Here is a 23,525-nt window from a genome sequence, read left to right as displayed (position 1 = left end):
TGAGTGAGCAGAATAAAGGTGTGGGGGGGTAAAGAGTCCGGGGGATGCAAAATATTGCGCATTATTGAGAACAGAGTCCTGGAGTTACCTTTATTGGAGGAAACCAATCCAGAGTAGAAAGCAGATTTTGTATGTTTAATAGAGTCCAAGTATTGAAGCAGATGAGTTTTGTGCATTTCTTTGTGCATTGCAAGACCAGTTCGTTTATGGAGGCGTTCGAGTTGACGTCCTTTGGCTTTCATCCGTCGGAGTTCAGGGGTAAACCAGGGGGCAGAGTGAGTAAAGGAGACAGACAGAGTTTTGACTGGGACAAGAGAATCCAAGATATTGTGGCGTATGGAGTTATAATGAGAAACAAGATGGTCTGGAGAAGCAGAACTAGGGATGGATATAGTGTTAATAATAGAAGACAGGGTGTCTGGGTTAATGTTTTTGATATTGCGGAATGAGATGTGACAGATAGGCTTAGTTCTTAAAGAGCAGAGGGGGATGTTGAATGACAGAAGAAAGTGATCAGATATATGGACACCATTAGCAGAACAGTTAGATGGGGTTATTAGTTTTATTAGTAAAAAAAAAATCTTCAATGCATCTCTATTGATAAACAAACAATGTAAAATAGCATCTGAGCAATATTTTGTCCTTAGAAACAAATCAGAATCACAAACAATGTCAATATGAAGACCAGACTAACTGTAAAGGGCTCTTAGGGTCAAGGTACCTGGCTGATGCCCAGACACAGATCCGGTAGGACAGACCCACCCAGGTGGACAGGAGAGGTCAACGGATGTCTGAGCCCAAAAGGGGCAGTATGAACCAGAGTAGCAATCCTCACAGTCGTCCTCTGACTCAGCTCCAGACCTCCCCAAGAAAGTGCCTGCAGAAAAAGAGATAAATTATCTGGCAAGTAAAAATAACTTTCTCTGTGATTTTTGCCTCTTGTAACACCCCCCCACCCACCCACCCACCCCCCACACACACCTATGCACATTCGGGAAAGATATGGGGTAATTGTCGCGACTGCTCCATTTAATCAGTTAATTAAGTATCTATCTGACCATTTTCACAATTTTATTGGACTCCTATTAAATTTTACAACCATCTCGAAGGTTCTGGATACATTAGGCTTTCATATGGCCGCCCTCTGGTATATTTATTCTGTATCTGAGGCAGTGCATTATGCAGTGAAAGGTTAGACAAATGACTGTTTTTAGGGACATGGCAATGAGGTAGAAAAGTTGTACAACCTTTTTACAAGCCACTGGTTCTCTTTAAAAACAGATTGTTTCTTCTACCTGGAGGACAGGGACTTGGGTTTGCACTGCCTTCAGGGCAATAGTGGCCTGCAGGACACACATCACCATGGAAATAATTCAGGAGGGAATCGGCTGAAGATGTTACGTCTCCTGAAACCGAGACAATAAAACTTTATTATGTCGTATAACAAGTGAGTGAAGAAGCGCAGAAAAGGGGATCCAAAGAAAATAACGCTAAAAGAGAGCTCTTGGGAATGCTTAAAGCTCCTTTAAGGCATTCCAGCCCTACTCAGCAAAAGGCCAAGAGAAGGTTAAATAAAACCAAAAAGTAATTTGCATTGCAAAGTTTTTTTCTTTGTTTTCTATTATAAAACAATGCTTTTACAAAAATAACCAGTTGTGCATGGTGTCATGAATCTAGTTAACATTATGTAAAGGTCAGGAAAAAAGAAGTTACCAGTGGCATTTCTCAAAGGTGTGGAGGTTCTGGAACCTTCTCTGCAGTAGAAACCAGGGTTACAGGGTCCAGATGGAGCAGAGGCGCCAGCCTCAGAACAGAAGTGCCCAGGTAAACAGGGCTGGCACGCCTCAACGGACACAGCTCCTAAAAAAACATTTTATTTAAAAGTCGAGCGGCTTGACTGTGGAAAAAATTCACAATCATGAATATTTGACATTATTGACCTCCGATATTATAAATATAAAATATTATTTTCTTCGACTTAAACCTGTTTGTTATTATTTATAAACACTTGATATTGAGTTTAAGATTACATTTACTTGTTTTCTTTTTTTAAGGAAATTGACCACATTTTATTCAATTGAAATTAAATTTTATTTTTGTATTTGTAATTTTGTTTCCATAAATGAGAGCTGAATAATTTGTAATCGCTAGGTATGTTTTTTTCTTTTAAATCACATCAAATACAAGTTTGAGTATCAGGAGGTTATGGATTGAGTTTGGGTAAAATATTGCAGTTATTGCTTCTCATCAGTCAGAAACCCACCAGAAATGCTGCGATGCAACCAGTCAAAATAAGAGCATGAGTGCACAAAATTATTTAGTGTTTACATCACAAAAGTTTTCCATCCTCATGGGGAATACTTATATACTTTAAGTGCAGTATGCATTCAGATAACTCTGATTATACTGTGCGTAAAAAAAAATTTAAGTTTTATGTACCATCTATATAGCTAAAGGTTCCTGCAGGGCAAGGAACCATGTAGCTGGTACCCTGTGGGCAGTAAGACCCTGTAGAGCACCGTCCTCCTGTTGAACCCTCCTCTGGTTGGGCGGACACCGAACCATGGATACAGAGGTAGCTATAAAAAGAGACAGATAATTAAGCTACACAAATTATAGACATGCGAGACAATATTCAACAAGGACAGGATTTTCTCTGTAATCACTTTTTGAACATTCAGTTTGCCTGTGTTTACCCCGGAGAGCAGACCCCAGAGGGAGCAGACAGTCCAGATGAACTGCAGTATCTCCCAGGGGGGCAGAGCTCACAGTCCGAGTTATTGGACATTCCCATCTGGCTGCTGAAAGTGCCAGCTGGGCACGGAAATGCTACACCAGTCTGCGTTCCTGTAGATAAATATGTATTATATCTGCAGATGGTCCAGAACTAGACATCAAAGAGCAATTTATGAAGACCATGGCTATCTTGATTATGCTCAGTAATGGACATTTGCATAATTAGAAAGCTATTTAGTGTCACAGTGACTCATTTAAGACCATAAATAAAACAAGTGCACTTTTTCACGCAACCCATATTTAATCACAATCTCTCTGAGATTGGCTGTGGCATCCCAATCGAGGCATTTTGTTTGCTTGTGAAAACATGGTGCGATGATGCTGTACATTTCTCACAGATATGTTATAATATCTGGTCTCCCGCTGCTTACCAGGTGGGCAATAATGTCCTTTAGGACACAGCATGGGAGTGTGAGTTCCAGACACCTGCCCAGTGTCAGCATCCACCGAGCCAGCACAGAAAAATCCTGCAGGACATTCAGTACAGTCTGCCTGGGCAAGGACAAACAGTGGATGGACATTTTCAGCCAGTGAAAACCACATATGGGTGGTAGAAATAAATATAACCTAACGTGTGTCTAAATGTATAAAGATAATCTAATTAGCATAATTCTGTGATTTTTTTTTGTTTAAATTTTATTCTATCAAATATGGTAACGCATATTATTCTAATTTACAATCAAAATAGAGAAGACAAAACAGCAGAAGAAATGCAGCACAGCACTTCTCTTCCTCACCTGTCCAGGTAAATTCTGGTATGTTCCAGGTAAGCAGGGTACCTGCTTCTTAGCTCCAAGTGGGCACCTGTTTCCAGGTGAACAGATGATTGAATCCTGCGATTTGTTATTTCCTCCACTTGAACAGTAAGATCCAGCTGGGCAGATATGGGAAGGAAAAGAGAGCCCTCTACTGACACACAGGAAACCTTAAAAAAAAAGGTTTGTGGTGGGACCATTGATTCAAATGATAACACAGAAAAACTGTGTTCTTCACATAAACTAGTCCTAACCTGGAGGACAAGGCAGACAGTCAGAGATGTGTGTGTTCCTGGTTCGGTTGCTGTAGGATCCGACAGGACAGGGGAGTGGTGTGGAGGAACCCTGAGTGCAGTAATGTCCTTCAGGACATTTATCACCGGTCATCCCTCCATCCTCTGGTGCAGGTGACCGAGCCCCGGAGAGGCAGTAGTATCCGGCGCTACACAAGCCTGACGCGCTGTCTTTGCCAGGAGATGCACAGAATGATCCTGATTTAAAAAAAAAAAAAACCACCCAGAAAATGTTTGGCTGAAGATGAAATGAGGGGAAAAGTCATGCGAGTTGTGTGAATCAGACCGTATATTTAGATAACCTTGCTGCTTTTAGTGATATTTTCACAACCCACTCATTGACATGGACTACTTCAACAGACTGTCTAATCACCGTCTTGGTCATTTACTTAAAGTCTGGGTCAAGCGATGAACCTGTGAGGACAGTATAAACCATTAGCAGTAAATGGAGTGTGACCTGGAGGACATGGCAAGCAGTCCTGGGGTTTTGTCATCTGAGTGTGAGGATTGAAGGCTCCAGCTGGACACGGGTGCTGGTGATTGGACCACGTCCCAGCTGGGCAGTAATAACCCACAGGACACTCCAAACTCTCAGACAGAGAGCCGTTACTTGTGCCAGGACAGTAAAAGCTGTCGGAGAGAAACAAAAATGCAACAACCCAGTTTTGAAATGTTGGTTGCAGTGAAGCGTCAGTGTACCCTGCATACACTACAGCTGCAAACATCTTTCTGTTTATATGTGAGAATCTGTTTCTGTTGGAGACAGTGAGTGTGTGTGGCTGATAAGTGAGTTTACCCCTGGGGACAGACGCTGCAGCTGGCTCGGCCTTTCTCTGTGCTGACGGTTCCCAGGGGGCAGTGCTGAGGAGCCACAGAGCCCTCTGAGCAGTAATAACCTGCTTGTGTGAAGACAAGAGTCATGGACTAGACACAAAGACACACAATCCGCAAGAAACAAGGTTCGATTTTCACTCTCAGCTTAAAGGCTGTTTGTGTTTAGCCCTGTTAGCTTGAAAGAGTCTATTGTTAGACTGGCCTATGTGTATTTAAATGTAATTCATGTCTCATTAGTAAAGTGTTTCCCAATGCAATGGTTAAAAATACAATTTCCTGCACGAACAACAGTGACTTTACTACATTTTTTCTGCAGTTTACTCTCTCTCTCATTCAGTAAATCAGCTACAAAAGAGCACATCTGCACGGCCCTCAGTCACCTCTTGGACACGGCCCTCCTCGGCTGTCTCCAAAAGGAGGGTCAGGACGATCTGCACTGCCAAGGCAGAAGTAGCCTTTCCTGCATTTTCCTGAAGGGGCTGAAAGCCCCTCTGTGCCGCAGTAGGAGCCTGGAGGACAAGGCTGGCAATCCTCCTAGGAGGAAAATTAAAAGGCCCAGAAGAAACAAATAAATACAGGAAAAAAGCTGCTGAATCTAAATAAAAAACATTTAAAAACTGTAATTGTAATGTCAAGTTCTTGTTTGTTTAATACATCACGCTGTGTGGCTCAGGAATAAAGCCATACTATGCAACTTTTTCAGATTTTTCAATCATTTTCTTGAGCCAGTATAATGACCCTTTACAGGGTTAATGAAATGTTACTCTGACCCCACCGCACTCTGTGGCCAGAATACCGCACTTGCAACTTCACAATGCCGCTCCAGTCCCTGTTGGGCTTAGTAAAGTGACATGGCTGGTGCTGCAGTCTCAATCCAGCACATTTCCTGCATACTTTAGACCGTGATCACAGCTGATTTGTTTGACTTAATGATGAATCGTTCCAGTAGAAACTACTGAAGGCTGAGGAGACATTTCAGCAGTTAGATTAAGGTGTTAAAACGACAAACGCACAGCGAGGAGATAGGTTTCACTAACAGACACTGGGGTTCCTAAAAGCAAGCTAAAACTGCATAGTGTCTCTTTAGATAAATAATGTAATGCAAAAACAAAATGTTTAAGTTAAAAAAAAATTACTCTTTCAGGCAACAATTTTGAGCAGCATTTTTAACATGTGATTCTTTTATAACCTGCCAAATGTCCAATAAGGTGGAGGCTAATCATTTTGATTTGGAAATGTCTATTATTGTCGCTCCTTACGGTAGTTTAGTGTGGCTTAAGTGCAAGTATACCATCAAAACCTGCACAAATGCAAGAAAGCAAGTTTTGAATAACTGTCTAAAGGTTACTCTATAAAACACAAAGATCCAAAACATACAAAAAGCTAAAATGTTGGTCAAGAGATTTTGGTTTTTCAGATAAGAATTTTATCTGATTTTGCTTTTTAATTGTTGTCTTTGTTGTCAATAAATTCAATCAAACTCAGCACTATTTGTGTCTATTAATGTAATTTTGTAATTAATTTATACTTTGGATTAAACATCCTACTCATGCATTTAATGAGCATTTTCAGTAAACTCCATTCAGTTTGAATAGTGCCAGCGCTGTGAAGACCTGAAACCAAATCTTGATGGGTATTTCAGATGGATAGACTTGCCAGTCGCCACCAAAGAACACAGGTGAGTTTGATGCTAAGTGAAAGTCACCTTGGAGACTAATTTGCTGATATTAGAGAAAGTTCCACGTGGGCAGGGCAGAGGACGGATGGTGGCTTGTGGACAGTAATGTCCAGAGGGACATGGTCCTCCTTCTCCTGGTGAAAAACACAAATTGAGACATTTTGTCAATTTTCTGATTAAACAAAGGCAAGTAATGAAATATGAATCCTCCACATTGGTAGGGTATTAAGTGTGCTCTATTTGTACTTTGTTCCCTAAATGAGGTTTACCTGTAGCCTGTGGTTGTGGGGAGATGTTTCCATGTGAACAGTAATGTCCTTCCTGGCATGCTCCAGTAACAGCTGTGCTATTTCTAGAAGAGCAGTAATAGCCTCCATCACATTGCCTACACTGGGAGACAGACCAGTACCCTGGATCAGGACCGTAAGTTCCTTCTGGACAGCTTTTTAAATCAAATCCAGTTCCTTTGGGGCAGTAAAACCCTGCAGGCCAAAGGTGAGCACACGGACATTCACAAATATGAAACATGAAAAGTGAATATTTGAAAATGTTGCGTGCTATTGCATTGTATGAGTGTGAATCACCACCTGCAGGACAAAGGAGCAAGGAGCCAGACACACAGTACCAGCCTGGCACACAAAGCTCACACTGAGCAGCTTGTGTTACTGCCACATAAGTCCCTGGATCACAGGGCACAGGTTGAACAGTTCCCTCTGGGCAGTAGTGACCCTCAGGACAAGGTCCCCCTGTGACTCCATCAGTAGGCGTAGGTGTGACAGCTCCCTCTGTGCAGTAATATCTGTGAGGGAAAGAGTTTCATGAAAAAGTGGCTATAAATAACAAGCACACGAGTGATATTTAATCTTCAGGCTCATAAATCTGATGTACCCTTCACGACAGAATCCAGTGGGTTTAGTGATTCCAGCAGAATCACAGTAAAATCCCCCTGAACAGGTTTTGCAGTTCCACTCGCTCTGTAGGCCTGAACTGTTAGACCACCTCCCTTCAGGGCAGACTTTAGGAGCTGTGGTCCCTGTTAAATCGGCACACATCAAAATTCCCTTTTCAGCTCAAGTAATCAAAGTTTTGCACTAATTATTAAAATATTTTAAACTTCCACATGCATTGAATTAAGCAAACATGTATATTTTGACAACATTTAACAGAACACAATGGTTTTTGGGTGTAGCACAAAGTGATTGCTAACGGCAGTCTGCTGTCAGCCAACTGAAAGAGGACAAGTATGAATATTACTTAACAGTTGAACAAAAAACATACATGATGTATGTAGTCAGAACTTGCCATAGATCTTCAAATTACCATGTAAAAAACACAATAACCACACAGTAAAATGGGTCAAAATGATAATAACCTATATCTGTTTAAATCTGGATACATTAGCCTAAAAATTATGCATCTTGAGCATTAGTTTACAAATAAACCACCATCCTAAAAAACAAGAACCCCTGGATGCTGATCCAAGTATGACCCAATTTGAAAGTGGTACAAAAATATGGTCTTCATGAGGTACAGGGAGGAAGAGGGATTTTGACTCAAAAAGATCTAATGAGTAGTGTGAGGGTGTAAGTGTACAAAAGAAAATGGGGTGTGTTGTAATTATGTGTAGTAGGGAATGTTAATCGCTGTGTGTGGTGGTTAAATGGAAAAGGTATGACAATAGAAGAATATAGAAAATTGTTAGAAAATTTATGATGAATTAGGAGAATGACATTGTTCCTTTTTATCTTGAACAAATGGGAAAAGGAAAAGGGGGGTAGGATTTAATAAGCACTAGCTTCCTCCTACTCCTTTTCGAACAGAATATGATAATTTAATTTTTGTGTGATTATCACTGTGATTTTATTTTTAATGTCTACAATTACATTCTTATTATTATTATTGTTATAATAGTTATTTTTATTCTTATTATAATGTTCAAAATAAAGATTTCATTCATTCATTCATTCTTTCATTCATTCATTCATTCATTCATTCACTTTTCATTTATTGAGGTATAATTTGGAGAAAACACAAGCAAAACACAAGCAGGTAACCTGAGGGGCAGTAGTGACCAAGTGGACACAGGAAGCCAAAGAGTCCATCCAGAGGGCTGGAAGAGGATGCTCCCAGTTTGCAGAAATAACCGGCTTGACACGGTCCTGCGGGTGACATAACATCAGACCTTCACAGCTTGCTAAAGTTCACAGCTCTCCTGAAACGATTGGCTTTTGCATTGTCCCTATTCTAATGGAATGTTATAAATCCAAACCTGAAGGTTGATGATCAAAACTGTGCTGATTTTAATTGTGTATTTAAATGTTTAAAGAAACTCAAGGAAACTTTGTGTTGAACTTGAACCTGTCAAATGAAGTGTTCATACAAAATGAACAAACAAAAAATATGTTGGAATCTTGGACGTTGGAAGCGATCTTGCTGCTCTTCTTACCTGCTGGCTCGGACAGTCCAACAGAAGGACAGTAACGTCCAGCAGCACATGGAAGGCAGCCAGATAGGCTGTCTGTGCCCTCTCTTGGGTTGAAGGAGCCAATGGGACAGGGGTGTTGGTTGGGTAGGGCAGTCCCAGCAGGACAGTAGTGTCCTTTAGGACAAGGCCTTGGCAGGGAAATGTTGGTCAGACCTGATCTCCTATCACAGTAGTACCCTTGAAAGAAGGGAATTAAAATGATCATCGCCGCTACTTGAAAGTATCAAATGTAAATTATACATAAGTTAATTTTTGAGCTTTTAAAATGCACTAGAATAAACAGGAACAATGCATTCTTACCAGGCTCACAGACAGTGCAGGATGCCTGTTTGTCTCTGTCCTGATATGTTCCTGATGGACAAGGTTCAGGAACCGGGCTTCCTTCTAAGCAAAAGTGCCCAGATGGACATGGGAGAGCTGTTGCCACACTTTGACCAGGAGGACACCAGTAGCCTATAATCAACAAGATATAAACAAGAAAAAAACATAACAAAGATCGTGTGAATCACAGATTCGTTATCAAAATGTTACAACCAGAGCGACTCACGAAGCAGAGCATGGACTGACCTTGTCCACAGGGTCCAGTCGGGGTCCTGAGGCCTGCCTCTCTGCAGTAGAAACCTGCTCTACAGGGTTGACAGTCAGCATCATCAGTCAGACCGGACACTGGGGAGAAAGTACCAGCTGGACACAACCCTGGCTCTCCTGAGCCCTCAGCTGCACACAGAACCAGGGTGGAAAAAGACTATCAGTCAACCTTCTATTCATTTATCCTTTCAGCATACCAAATGCAACAGCAAGGTCACGATAGAGGGCAAAATAACGTATATAAAGAACAACAAAGCAGAGTGACAAAGAAACAACCTTTGCAGTTCAAAACACTTTCAAAAGGTTAAGACAAATAGGAAAAAGCTGACTCTCACTGAGGTGATTTATGCTTTTATCCACCTGAGTCATAGTTATTTGTTCTACTTAACCCTCCCATGTAGAGTGGTCCCCACAAAGGACAGGGTTTTAAGAGCTGTACTCATGCATGGGTGTTTGGGGTCTATTTTAACACTGACAACCACATTGGACTCTGCAAAACATTTTGAATTCAAAATGCATGCCATCCACTCGAGTGGACATGTTCACGGTTCACATTGAAAAACTTAAATTCTAAATACTGTGTTCTTGTTTAAAGATGATTAAAAATACCTGGGACGGAGGTTGTCATAGCTCATGCATGAAAAGGTTCATCTGCACATGCTTGTGTGATGAAAGTCTTTTTTTCAGTAAATCAGAGGAACCATTTTGTAATGGAAACAAATCAAATTCATTTTAGGTTGTAGTCCTTTGATTATGAAGAAAGATATTAGAATGTGGAGAAGAATTAAATGAAGTTAGCTGTTTGTTTTTGTTTGCTTGTGAATAATGTTCTGTTTTTCTTCCATGGTAATGTACAGTAACAGACTATTATCATAACAGATCAAGTATTAGGGCACTTTTTTTTTCATGGGTGGTACAATAATGTATTATTAAGTAGTTGAGATGAAAGGCAGTTGTTTGTCATACTGCGTTCAATAGTTGAGGTAAATTTTATTCACCACATGCTTTTCTTTTCTTAAAAGCCAAGAATTCCTTAAACGACTACATACCGTCCACCATCTGTTGTGCCAGATTCTTAAACTAAAATCATTTTATACTGAGATGTGATGAAAATATAGCTGATTTGGTTAAATCTTGAAAATGAATCACCATCTCATTCAATATTGAAAAATCTTGTTCAGTCTGTTTGCACTTGAAGTGTGTGTTGTGAATGGCTCGAAACAACTAACACATTAAATTGTAGCTCAGTATCTATTAAACTGACAGTTTACCCATTTTGTGATTAATGATACGGATTGGCTCTGGTGGCCATCTTGAATGGGGTCAATTCCAATTGAGGCCAACCGATATATCGGGCCGATATATTCAATTTTTCTATATCGGCCGAAATTATTTTTAAAAGCCGACAAAAACTATTAAATAAAAATCAGGCACCTGTGTGGCCAACTGCTGCTACTACTAGAGTGAAGAAATGACCCAAAGAACCCCAACACACCATGAGTCAACGGCTTAATCCCAATACTCGCACTTGCACCCTTGCGCCCTTCAATTGCGCCTTCTCGGCCAGGGGTGTGAGTGCGTAGGGTGTCTCAATTCTCAAGTGTGGAAGTTGGCCACGCCCCCATTGCACCCTTAATCTGCACTTCACCCAAGTCTGCAGCGATGTGGACCTCGGGCAAGGGAATTACCCACAAGTCATTGCTGCAGGAGAAACGGCTCAAGTTCCTTTTCTAAAAATATGCATTTTCTAATGAAATTAGTTAATTTTAGGATGATTAGTCTAAAACTTTTAGACAAAGCAGCAATTAATGTAAATTAATTTCAAATAAATGTTAGGCTGTTTGTTAAAAAGTTGTTAATAAAGGTATTTGGAAAAAGTATCACAGCGACCAGCATCCCGGCCGGCATGTGTTGCGATAGATGACGCAATGCTCCCTGTTTCCATTCTGCAGTTATTTGCACACTTGTATACTACGCACTTGAAGACTTAAAGCACACTTTCGCCAAGTGCACTTTGCTGAAGTCTGCTGGGCGTAGTGCGGATTGGGCCATTGTTCTGAAACAGTTTGCACATTGTTAATGTTTTGAGTTTGTTTTATATTTGAAGTTCAATAAATATTGAGATGTATTGACTTATTTAATTTATATTTCACACAGTGAGTGTTCAGTTGTCTTTCACAATCAATGTGCTGCTAAAACGTGTATATATCGGCCTTAATAATCAGCTTTAGATATCGGCCATCAGCAACAAAAACAACAAAACAACAAAAATCTGTATCGACCTTAAAAATCCCATATCGGTCGGCCTCTAGATTCCAAGTTGAGTACTACCAAAAGAGTTTCAAAAGTGATTAATGAGCTATTTTGCTAACAAACAAACAAATGCATATATTTACCTATGAAAGGCGATAATAGGTAACCAAAAATTAGTCTTGCAACAGGTTTGAGTTGGCAAGCAAAGCAAGTAAAACTGGTCTCACCACAGTACGTCCCAGGAGGACAGATGCTGCCCGTTTCTCCGTCTGTTGGTCTGGACCTGGTGGCTCCTCCAATACAGTAATACCCAGGAGAGCAAGGACCCACTGGCAAAGCTAGACCTTTTTGAGCAACATAATAAACACATTGTTATTTTGACATCACATAACCCATACCAGTAAGCCTGGGTTCCCAGAAGACAGATATCCCCTCCAGCAAAATATGATCAGGTCTACAAGAGAAATGTTGCATCTGCTCAAACTGTTTGCACAAAAAAAAATCAAAATTTTTTTAAATCAGTCCTGAAAAATAAAGTGTTGAAGTAAAAAAGAATATAATGGTTTGCGATTTATTTTAACCCTTTAAATTGTGATTTTTATTTTGAAATGCACTAATCATTTTTTCTTCTATAATTAGTAAAATTAGTAATTAGAATTGGTTGAAAACATTCATCATAGAACATAACGTTGTAATGCTAAGATTTACTGTTTCTATTTTCATTTATATAGCTGTGACACATTTCACAATTAAAAGCAAATAAAGCTCAAATTTGTACAACAGAAAGAAATAAAAATAAAATTCTCAAACAACTAATTATGTAAATTGGCTGAAAAGTAGGTGAGGCATAGCAAAGTTAAAGAGGGATTTGGGTGGACACTCAGGTACTGTTCAACTATTTTTGAATATTATCCCAAGAGATAACCAAATATAATAAATATTGACAAAAACTGCCAATTTCTTAATTGTTTGAGCTCATTAAAGATGGATGAGGATAACAGCAGGAAAACTGCCATGTAGAATCAAAACTTTAAAACATTTCCTGGAAATCTCAAAAGCCTTGCTCTCTGGGCTAAGACAGAAGGATCATCTGATTTCTTATCAGCGGACTGTTCAAAAGCCAGTTTCTATGATGAATGACGGTGCATTTGTGCACGGGGCAAAACATTGCAGCACACCTGTGAAGGCTAAATTTATACTGAATGACTTCTATGAGTTTAGGAACAACATATCCTTTCCTCCAGACAATGTCTGAGTCATGGGATGTTGGAGTCATGTCAGCAAGACAATTGTACTTTTTCTTTTATCAGACAACACTGTTTGTGCACAGGAACAACATGCAGCCTTTGTAATCCACCAGATGTCATCATAAAGCAACATGTCTAAAACAAACCAATAGCAAAATTATAAAACTCTATTCATGTGGAGTCTACAGAAATTAGGTGTATTTTTATTTAGAAGAATGTTCTGTTCATTTACAGGAAGTGGGTGAAGCTTAAGACTTAATACTGAAACCAGCCACTGGGGGGTGTTCATTTATCCCAGTCATCTAGGGTTGCGTCTGTCTGTTTGTCTTCTATCTAGTGAATGATCATGGCCAGTGATGATAAGCAGATATAACCGTCAACTAAGAGGTGAGCAGAAAAGTGAGATACTTATAAAATAATGTGTAGTGGTTGTGTCCGTGAGGTAATAAATACCATGTTTAAACTGTAAGCAGTCTGAGTATGCACTCACTGGCCACTTTATTAAGTACACCTGTCCAACTGCTTGTTAACGCAAATGACTAATCAGCCAATCACACGGTGGCAACTCAAGACATGTTGGTATGTTGACATGGTCAAGACGATCCGCTGCAGTTCAAACTGAGCTTCAGAATGGGGAAAAAAGGTGATTTAAGTGACTTTTAACATGGCATAGTTGTTGGTGCCAGATGGGCTGGTCGGAATATTTCAGAGGAGAATGTGTAGACTGGTTCGAGCTGATAGAAAAACAACAGTAGCTCAAGTAACCACTTCTTACAATCATGGTATGCAGAAGAGCATCTCTGAACGCACTGGATTGGACAATAGAAGATTGAAAAAATGTCACCTGGTCTGATGAGTCTCTATTTCTGCTGCAAACATTCAGATGGTAGGGTCAGAATTTGGTGTCAACAACATGAAAACTTGGATCCATCCTGCCTTGGATCAACGGTTCAGAATGGTGGTGGTGGTGTGATGGTGTGGGGGACATTTTCTTGGCACACTTTGGGCCACTTAGTACTAACTGATCATGGTTGCAACACCACAGCCTACTTTAGGCCTACTGTAGGTATTGTTGCTGACCATGTCCATCCCTTTATGACCACAGTGTACCCATCTTTTGATGGATACTTCCAGCAGGATAATGCACCATATCATAAAGCTTGAATCATCTCAGAATGACTTCTTGAACATGACAATGAGTTCACTCCAATGGCCTCCACAGTCACCCGATCTTAATCCAATAGAGCATCTCTGTGGTAGAACAAGAGATTCACATAATGGATGTGGAGCCGACAAATCAGCAGCAACTGCGTGATGCTATCACGTCAATATGAACCTAAATCTCTGAGGAATGTTTCCAGCACCTTGTTGAATCTATGCCATGAATGGTTAAGGTAGTTCTGAAGGCAAAAAGGGGTCCAACGCGGTACTAGCAAGGTGTACCCAATAAAGTGGCCAGTGAATGTAGTTGTTCCTGCTTGCAGGATAAGCTGCCACCAACTGCTAAAAGAAGAATAAATAAATTTCACATTAAAGGAAATCTGCTGAGCAGCTGGAGGGCTATGGCAAGAACTGGAAAACAATTTATTTTCAAAGCAACAGAAGTTGGTTTCTTTAGTTCTCAAACCGAGAGCATTATCAAACGACAAGGTGAGGCAACACAGCAGTCAACATGACCTTGCCGAACCATTTCATGTGTTTCTGGCGTAAAATCCAGCATTATGTTTTTTGCTATTTTGAAAAAAAAAAGCATTCAAACCAAAATTAAAGTTACATTTTACACAACTAAGTTAAACTCTATGTTTGAATGAAAACAAGTTTAAATATTTAACTTATCATAATTGGTGAACTTAATGCATTGCTGTGTATACATCATTATCTTCATACCTGATGTGTTGCAGAAAGTTCCCGGTGGACATGGAATGGGCTCTGAGCTACCCAAAGGACAGTAAAATCCCGCCTGGCAGCGCCCCCCTGTGGAGGTAGCTGGGCACAGACAGTTGGCATTTGTGTAATTGTCAAGGTCAAAGGGCTGAGAGTTCCAAGCTGCAGAGACACAGAACCAGCCTGCAATGCAAAAATCACATAACTTCCTCAAAGAGGTTGAAAACAAGAAATTCCACATTTTAGGAAAACGGAAAAACAAAGCAAAGTGAAAGAGAGAGTCACAGATGAGGAAAGAATGGGTCTATTAAACCAGACACTCAGGTGTGCTTTCAGTTTCGGTCTGAGACTTCCGAGCAAGACATGACTTACTTATAGGACTAGGCTCTTTTGCAACTTTATCTATAAATAAATGATATATGGAGAATTATTTAAAGGCAGCTGTTGTTGCACAAATGCTGCTGGAGTAGAGTTCTGGCTTTCCGTGCCTCGAGTGCATTCTTTGTTTCCTTCCTTGGAGTCTTCCAGACTGCTTTGGACCGGTTTGCCGGCACCCTGAAGCCAAACAGGCTGGCATAAAGGACACAGTCCTGACACTGGAAAACTAGGCTGACTGTGACTATACGCTTGGAAGAAATGAGCAAAGACACCGTTACCCACCAGCCTTGCATTTTCCAGACACGCTGGTCAGACGTTCTTTCTCGCAGTAGTGTCCTGGAGGACAAGGCAGGCAGCTGTCCAGGCTCTGAGTCATGGGCTCTGGGTTGTAGTATCCTCGAGGACAAGGGAACTGGGTGGCATGCTTAGTTCCTGTGCATATAATACAATTGCAATTTAGATGAGAGCAGCGTGCCATGTGAGGTTTAAAATTCAACATTTGACCTATATGCTGCACAACTTGAGGAGTTAAGATAGTCTCCTTTGCTGCAGGATCTTTACAAGAGTTTAAAAAAATGTAAATACTAAATAAATATGCACACGGATTGTGCTCGTTGATGACAGTACCATCGGGACAGTAGAATCCAGGGGGACAGGGGAACTCGGTGAAATCCCCAGTCTTTTCTGGACAGTAATATCCTGCAGGGCAGCGGGAACACGCAGGCTGACCTGTCAGGTTGGTGTAGGTTCCAGCTAGGCAGGGCATTGGGCTGGCACTCGCCTCAGGGCAGTAATGGCTTGTTGGGCAAAGTCCTCCTTCTGAGCCTGGAGCGAAAATTCAATTAAATGTGTTAGAACACTGAAATTATCACTGTGTTTGCTTTTAATGTGATGAATCTTGTTAGCGGCAGATGATTAATTCAGTAATCATTCATTCAATCAGACGCACTCACACATTAGAGCGTCCTGCATTTATCAGCCACCGATTCTCCTCTGGATAAGCAAATTCATTTGATTTCTATTCACACATCACTCATAAATCCTGCTACCTTTTTTTTTATTTCAATCTAAAACATTTAAATGAAGAACAGTCATTGTTGCCACTGACAAATCAGCATTGTGGATTTCTACCTGTGCTTGCTGTGTCTCCACCTGGACAATAGGATCCTGCCTGACAACGACCAGATGGACTCACAAGACCTGTGCCAGCACAAAATTGACCCGCCGGACATGGACTACAGCCAGAGGCATCCATCAGGAATAGACTACAAGAATAAAACCACTGATCACATGCACGGAAATCATCTGAGGCTACTTGGAGGAATGATGGGACCAATGTTTTGGCTTAGCAACCTGTCCGAGTAGGTCCCAGGTGGACAGAGAAGAGGGATGCTGGTTCCCTCAGGACAGTACCTCCCTTGTGGACACACTCCTCCTATTCCTGTGCTGAAGTTACCATCGGGATTCTCAAAGTTTACACCTTCAAAAAAATTAGGATTTTTAATACATTTAGTCATCAGATTCCCATTATTCACATATTTAATGTGGTATACCTGCTATACAGTAATATCCAGCCTGACAGAGTCCAGTAGGTTCAAAGAGACCCCAGTCATCACAGTAGAAACCTGCAGAAAAGATCATGAGTGGCTCTAACCAACACTCATCACATAATAGATTCCTAATTAGATCATTAAATATGATTGAACTTCAAACTATTGCATTTAGATCGCTTAGTTTCAATAGTGTCAATTAGTTATAATTCAATAAATGAAAATATAGTTCAGTAACATGTTTGATGAGCAGAATACCAAACGTCCTCCAGATGGATAAAAAAACGGTGTAACAATGCTCTCACCTGCTGGACAAATGAGGCACTGCTCCACCTGACTGAGACCGAGCTGGGGGCTGTATGAGCCGGGCGGGCAGGGCAAAATCCCCTCAACGCCGCTGCCAAGACAGTAGTGACCTACTGGACAGGCCTGGACACCCTCTCCTGAGAGACAATAGGTCCCTGAGGGGCAGTCATCGCAAGCGTCTGCCCCTTTAGCCATAAATAGAAAGTAACCTTTAAAAAAGGTTCAATTTTCATATTTTCTACATTTGATCTCATTTAAATGTTTGTACCTGTTGTGTTTGAGTATGTCCCATCAGGGCAGGGTATAGGAAAAGCCGAGCCCATGGGACAATAGTGTCCAGTTGGACAAATGTCTCCTGTCGATTCATCTGAGGGCTTTGAAAACATCGATCCTCCTGAACAGTAGTAGCCTATAATTGAGAGAAAGTAAACATTAGACTAAAATAAAATAACTTCAAACAAATGTTATCTATTCATATATTTTATTTTCTCTCCCTTTAACTGTACACCCATGGAGTATACAGACACAGAGAATAATGTAAGGATGAAGAACAGGGCAACGATTTATTAGTTTATTTGTTGTCTTACAAAACACATTAAGAATATTAATCCAAATCCGACTGGTGCCAAAACAAAAAGGTCATAACAACACCTTTTTCACATGGTCCTGACGGGTGGGTGAGACCACTGCTGTTGCAGTAGAGTCCAGGGGGACAGGGCCAACAGGAGGACAGGTTCTGGGCTCCCACAGAGCTACTCCAGGTTCCCACAGGACAAGGGTGCTGCTGTGAGTACTTGGTCCCTCGAGGACAGACGTAACCAGCAGGGCACACATCTCCAGAAGCTACAGCAACCTGCAGGAGTACAATAAACCTATCAATAGCTATTTTCACGATGATTGCAAAATCATTTCTAAGGACAAACTTCAGTAAAGGCATCATCTGCAGGCTGTCAGAGATCTTCTCTGACTTCAGAATTTGATAGATTTTTTTTTTATTTTCATTCTGGCTTCATTTAGATTATCCTAGACATTTAAAGGTTGAAGTTGTGGGCGGTTTAAGCTGCCATTAAGTTCCTACACATCAAATGCTCACCAAAAAAAGCAAGCTTTAATAATCCATCTAAACTAACATATAGCAACAAAACCTCCTTCCAAATCTAGATTCGTGTCAAATGACAGAACAGGAAAGGCGCCATATGTGAGGAATAAACAGCTGCCGTCAAATCAGCTACACTGAGCTCGAAAACCAGGACATTCGTACCTCGTTAATTACCCTGTTTTTCCTTGTTGTGCTCCCTCCCCCGCGCATGCACAGCACCATGCCGACAAACTGCCTCGCTTGAGAAAAACTAAACTGTATGCATAAAAATGAACACGGAGCTGACAAATCTTCCATTTTAATTAGGAAATGTGCATTGTAAACAGCTCAAATGAAGATGTGTGGCTTCATTTTAAAAGTCAAACTGTTTTTTTTTTCTTACTTGAACATGTTCCACTCTGTAGAGAAAATATTTAAGTTGTTTTACTAGGACTTACAGGGGAGCTGGTGGCGGCTCCAGAGGTGCAGAAGTGTCCCGGGTCACAGAGACCTTGAGGTTTAACAAGGCCGGCTCTGCCACAGAACCAGCCTGCCTCACATGGTCGACAGTGCTGCACAGCCTCTCCGTTGAGCTGGTCGGAGTAAAAGCCCTAAATAATCAGATATTCATCTTTAACATTGTTGAAGTGGAATGCAAGAGATAATAGATCTTGTACAGAGTGTGAAAATAATAGCTGTTGCAGGAATGAGATAACCAGCGTTAAGGCCTCTGCTCAGAGATTGATGTTGCAGAGATGATGGCAGCAGGAAGTAAAAGATATTTTATCTCGCTAGAGTTATGGAGCGTGGTTAAAGAAGGTGGAGGTTTTAATGATCCTCACCTCCAGATTTATGCATACAGATGGTAAAGTGATAATAAATGACATTTATGAAGACAAATTTAGTAAACAGTCATAGAGTAACATAAAAATACTGACTGCAGGACAGGGGCGAGGAGCAGAGGAGCCTGGAGGACAGTAGTGTCCTGTAGGACATGGAGATGGTTGGGACAAACCCGTCTGGTTGCACAATCTGCCTGCCTGACACTCCACGCACAGCCCTGCACGTACGTGCTGTGGGGGAATTTTCAGGTGAGAATAACTTTAATATTTTAACAACACGCTTTAAGAGCTGGATGGATCACTTCCTACCGGCTGAAAAGAGCCAAGAGGACATGGTTCTGCCCTGGCTGCTCCCTTAGAACAGTAGTAACCCTCCTGAGCTTCATTCTGAACAGGTGAGGCTGAGCCGCCGGTGCAGTAGAAACCAGGAAAACAAGGTCCTGTAGGTGAGGTGTTATTGGAACCTGAGCAGTAAAACCTGACAGAAAGAGAGCTGATGACTCACAGAGTGAAGGCGGAACTGTAAGACCGTCCAGTCAGTTGATATCTGAGTCATCACTTTGCAAAGCAGAAAGGAGAGTCGGTATGAGTGAGATTACCCAGGTGGACAGCTAACACACTCCTCTGGGCTGCCAAGGCCTGTGCTGTCACTGAAAGTACCCGCGGGACAGGGGAGGGGAGAGATGGAAGCCTCAGGGCAGTAACTTCCTGGTGGGCATAAACCTCCAGTCGGCCCGTCTACTGGGGTCTAGATAAAAATCAAGGCAGAATGTAAAGAGAAGCAAGTGTTCAATTTTGAGACTCTAAATATTATAAAATATTAACAAAATAAAAGTATGAAGTAATTATTTAACATTTCTAGAGATTTTTCAACATAAATAACTATCATACTGCAGATTTGGCTCCCATTCTGCAGTAGAAGCGCTTTTGGCAGCTTCCAGAAGGCTCTATAAGTCCCACACCAGTGCAATACTGGCCTCCACCACAAGGGGTGCACTCTGAGAGGTCACTGAGAGCAGAGCGTGAGCCGTAGGTTCCCTCCGGACAAGGTTTGGGAGTAGATGTAGCCTCTGGACAGTAAAATCCCTGAATAGAACAGTAGATTAGGAGACAGTCTAATATTCACTTTTTTTAATTTGCTAGGGCAGTCATAGGTCACATATTCTTATCTGCGAAAATGAAAAATCTACCTGAGGGCAGAGTAACGGTGTGTGGGTTCCTGCTCTACTGCAGTGATGCCTGGCTGGACACAAAACACACGCCTCTCCGCTGTGACCCAAAGAATTGCTTCTGTATCTCCCAGCCTGACAGGGATAGGTGTACGGGTTGCCAGTCCCTGGGGGGCAATGGTGCCCATCAGGACATTGCCCTGTCTTAAGAATTAAGTTATATGTTTTTACAAAAGGTTACGTAATTTTTTTTTTCACAAAATTGCATATTTCAGCAAATGACTTACACATATTTTGTCACTTTAAATGAGATTTATTCTTACAGGTCTGGTAATAGGCTGCTCCTGTGCTTGCTGGGAATAACAGTACTTCCCCTCAGGACACTGGTTACACTCTGATTCATCACGCAGACCAGGAGAGTCACCGTATGTCCCATTGGGACAAGGAATTGGGTTGGGGTTCTTTAAATAGAGCATTTGCAGATTACATTCACATATTAATTTATGTATTTATTTAAACAATTCATTCAGCTTCTGACTCACAATGCTTCCCCCAGGGCAGTAAAAACCTCGAGGACAGAGCGTGGCTGAACGCTGGGGGTCACGGGCTAAACCCTGAGAGCAGAGGAAACCAGGAGGGCACACCATGATGCTCAACATGGCCTCCTCGCTGGTGGTCTCTTCACTGCAGTAGTGGCCCTGCAGGCATGGAGAGCACTCCACCGAGCCCTCGTCCTACACACAGGAGAAAGTGGAGAAAGATCCAGGGAGTTGAAGTTAAAGATAACAACTGGCATGGGGGAGGGATGCTGCAAAAATAAGAAAGTACTGACAAGTCAAGAAAAGGGAAGGTTTAACCTGGAAAGTGCTGGAATGGTGATGCTGCAACAATTTGAGAGGAGCAAAAACCATGAAAAACTCTAAAGCACTAAGCTATTTTTCTTGCTGACATTTACAGATGTAAGCTCTAGGTGAGTAATGTAAGACGATTGCACGTGGGTGGGAAATGGAATGTAAAAATAGGACAATCAGAATACACCGGCTTTTGGTTTCCATTGGGTCTGTCAGTTGTCCAGTCACACTGTTAGATGGGATCTTACCGAGTAGCTGCCAGCTCCGCACACTCTGGGGTTGATGGTGGCTGAGTGGGGACAAAAATAGCCAGCAGGGCAAGGAGAGCAGTCCTCTGGCCTTTGACCTCCTTTTAGGTGCCGAAATGTAGAACTACGTAGGACAGAATGGAGATCTACACTAATGATACAAAATATCTTCACAATCTCTTATCAACAATTTCTTTCTGATACTTTTCTTACGGGGGACAGGGCGAAGGTTTAGAGGTCCCTGGTTGACAGAATGAGCCTTCAAGACAAATCAAGCAGTCTTCTTTGAATCTGTTGCCCATTTGGATGCTGTAGGTGCCTGCAGGGCAAGGAAACTGGGTGCCATATGCAGTCCCTGTTGAGGCGACATCCATTTAGTTATATTCACATGAATGAATCATGATTACAACTCAAGAAAAAAAATCCATTTCACCTGAAGGGCTGTGCAAATGCATGCACCATTTTCTTTTGGATATTAGATGTTACGTTTAAACCTGTGTTTACCTTCAGGACAGTAGTGTCCAGAGTTGCATCGACCTGTTGGAGCTGCAGACCCGGCCAAACAGTACCATCCCCGTGGGCACTGCTGACACTCTCCTTCTGCCTCCAGTCCACTCTGACTGCTCCAAGTCCCCACGGGACACTTGTACTGGGTAGGAAACATGGTTCCAACTGGACAATAATGTCCAGCAAAACAAGAAAGTGGTGGTCTTTGGATACCACCAGTTCCTGGTTGAGCAGATATTAGTTACCACTACAATAAAACATTTTAGTAACAGACATAATGAATCATTAAGGGGCACTGACCCAAAAACTTCACATTTCAGCAAATAAATCCAAATATTTGTACAAAAAACACTTTTGTTTTGTTTCAAGATTCTACAGAAGAATGCAAAGAGAAAAAACAGATCTGCATAGGTTTGAATCATAAAGTTGGACCCGTTTGATGGAGGAATCTCACCCCTTAGACAGGCGAATCGAGCAGGACACTGTTGACACTGTGAGCGGTCAGTAAGGTTGGTGCGATTGCTAAACGTCCCCGGTGGGCAGGCGTTGGCTGGTGAATTTGGCTTGGAGGAACCAGGAGGACACACAAATCTGTGTAGATTCAGACAAACTAGTCTTAGAAATAGAGCAACACAAACAGAGCAGGATTTGATGCAAAACAATGTTTAAAAAGCTTCAGTGATCTTTTGCATCGCCTAGACGTGCTAAAGCATGTTGGATTAGGAATATTGTCTTGGTTCTCAGACGGGTATTTACCCCTGCATGCAGTCCACATCAGGGGATCGCAGAGCTATCTGTGTGCAGGCCTTTCCTGCATGACACTCTCTGCAATCAGCCAACTCATCCTGACCTTCTAAAGGGTTGAAAGAGCCTGGTGGACAGGGCACTGGGTCACTTGTCCCCTCAGGACAGTAAAATCCAGTGGGGCATTTGAGACAATCTTTTACACCTGGAAAGCAAATGAATGATATTTAAACAGAATAAAATGTCATCTTAAGCTGCAATAATTAGGTAGTATTTGAAAATGTAGCTAATTTCTGTAATCCATCATTTGGTCTATTTAAAAAATCACTTATCTGGCTTTCTATCGACTGATTATTTTATTTTTAATTAGATTTTTTTTCTGTTTGCTCTCTTGTGCACCCACCTGTTGCATTGTCTCATCTGTATGAGGAGCAAACACTGACCTTTTGCTCTGATGGATTTTTATGGCATCATATTAGTTTTAATGAGCTTTGCAAACCCACAGGACTACAAAATGAGTATCTAACTGTAATATTCATTACAGGGAAAATTCTGGATTTTAAATTTTTGAAAAGAACACAATTAAAAACATTTTTTAAACAAAATAACTAAACTTTATAACAAAAAATCATACAACTGTCACTTCTTCACACCTTTCCCAGCAACAATAACCCAATATGAATCAAAAATAAGTCAAATGGAAATTGTAAGAAAAGTTAAGAAGTACATTGTGTGAACCCACTTATTGCCCCTTGATGAGGGGTGAAGGTTCCTGAAGGACACGTCACTTCCTCCAAGGTGCCGGCGGGGCAGAACCTTCCTCGTGCACAGGGCAGGCCGGGGCCTGATGATCCTGAATCAAAGGTTTAGACACATGGAGTCATTCAAAATGTCTCCAGAATTTAGACTGGTGAGGAACATAAAGAGCAAAGTCACAGTACCTCCTGTTAGTTACATTCTGGGACACATTCAGCTGTTTCAGGTTGTTTTTGCTCCAGTGAACTGATTAAAGATTAAAGTATCATAATTGTCCCACACA

At 41.4% G+C, this 23,525-nt stretch overlaps 2 protein-coding genes across 2 annotated transcripts; both read right to left on the bottom strand.

Moving 5' to 3' along the window:
* Positions 1–557: 557 nt before the first annotated feature.
* Positions 558–4,039, bottom strand: LOC139062390 (uncharacterized protein K04H4.2-like). Its single transcript, XM_070543197.1, has 8 exons — positions 3,806–4,039; positions 3,534–3,721; positions 3,168–3,288; positions 2,697–2,847; positions 2,440–2,579; positions 1,714–1,860; positions 1,296–1,406; positions 558–877 (listed from the first exon to the last, which is right to left on the bottom strand). Exons 1-8 carry the CDS (start codon positions 3,936–3,938, stop codon positions 690–692), a joined length of 1,179 nt encoding a protein of 392 aa, XP_070399298.1. The 5' UTR covers positions 3,939–4,039; the 3' UTR covers positions 558–689.
* Positions 4,040–4,636: 597 nt separating this feature from the next.
* LOC129163940 (multiple epidermal growth factor-like domains protein 6) lies at positions 4,637–23,219 on the bottom strand. The gene is made up of 32 exons (XM_070543242.1): positions 22,499–23,219; positions 21,740–22,333; positions 21,449–21,590; positions 21,236–21,359; positions 20,679–20,870; positions 20,460–20,597; positions 20,158–20,340; positions 19,859–20,053; positions 19,567–19,715; positions 19,277–19,445; positions 19,064–19,198; positions 18,584–18,736; positions 17,699–17,900; positions 17,316–17,456; positions 17,047–17,232; positions 16,745–16,816; positions 16,545–16,671; positions 16,323–16,456; positions 15,819–16,016; positions 15,474–15,623; positions 14,817–14,996; positions 11,910–12,026; positions 9,409–9,558; positions 9,142–9,294; positions 8,803–9,018; positions 8,411–8,515; positions 7,245–7,389; positions 6,944–7,155; positions 6,626–6,838; positions 6,384–6,490; positions 5,059–5,212; positions 4,637–4,740 (listed from the first exon to the last, which is right to left on the bottom strand). The coding sequence occupies exons 2-32, from the start codon at positions 21,897–21,899 to the stop codon at positions 4,637–4,639; spliced, it is 4,806 nt and encodes a 1,601-aa protein (XP_070399343.1). The 5' UTR covers positions 21,900–22,333; positions 22,499–23,219.
* Between the last annotated feature and the right edge of the window lie 306 nt (positions 23,220–23,525).

Source organism: Nothobranchius furzeri, chromosome 13 (genome assembly GCF_043380555.1).
Source record: "Nothobranchius furzeri strain GRZ-AD chromosome 13, NfurGRZ-RIMD1, whole genome shotgun sequence".
Classification (NCBI taxonomy): domain Eukaryota; kingdom Metazoa; phylum Chordata; class Actinopteri; order Cyprinodontiformes; family Nothobranchiidae; genus Nothobranchius; species Nothobranchius furzeri.
Note: the sequence above shows the minus strand (reverse complement) of the source record. Positions and strands in the feature narration are given on the sequence as shown.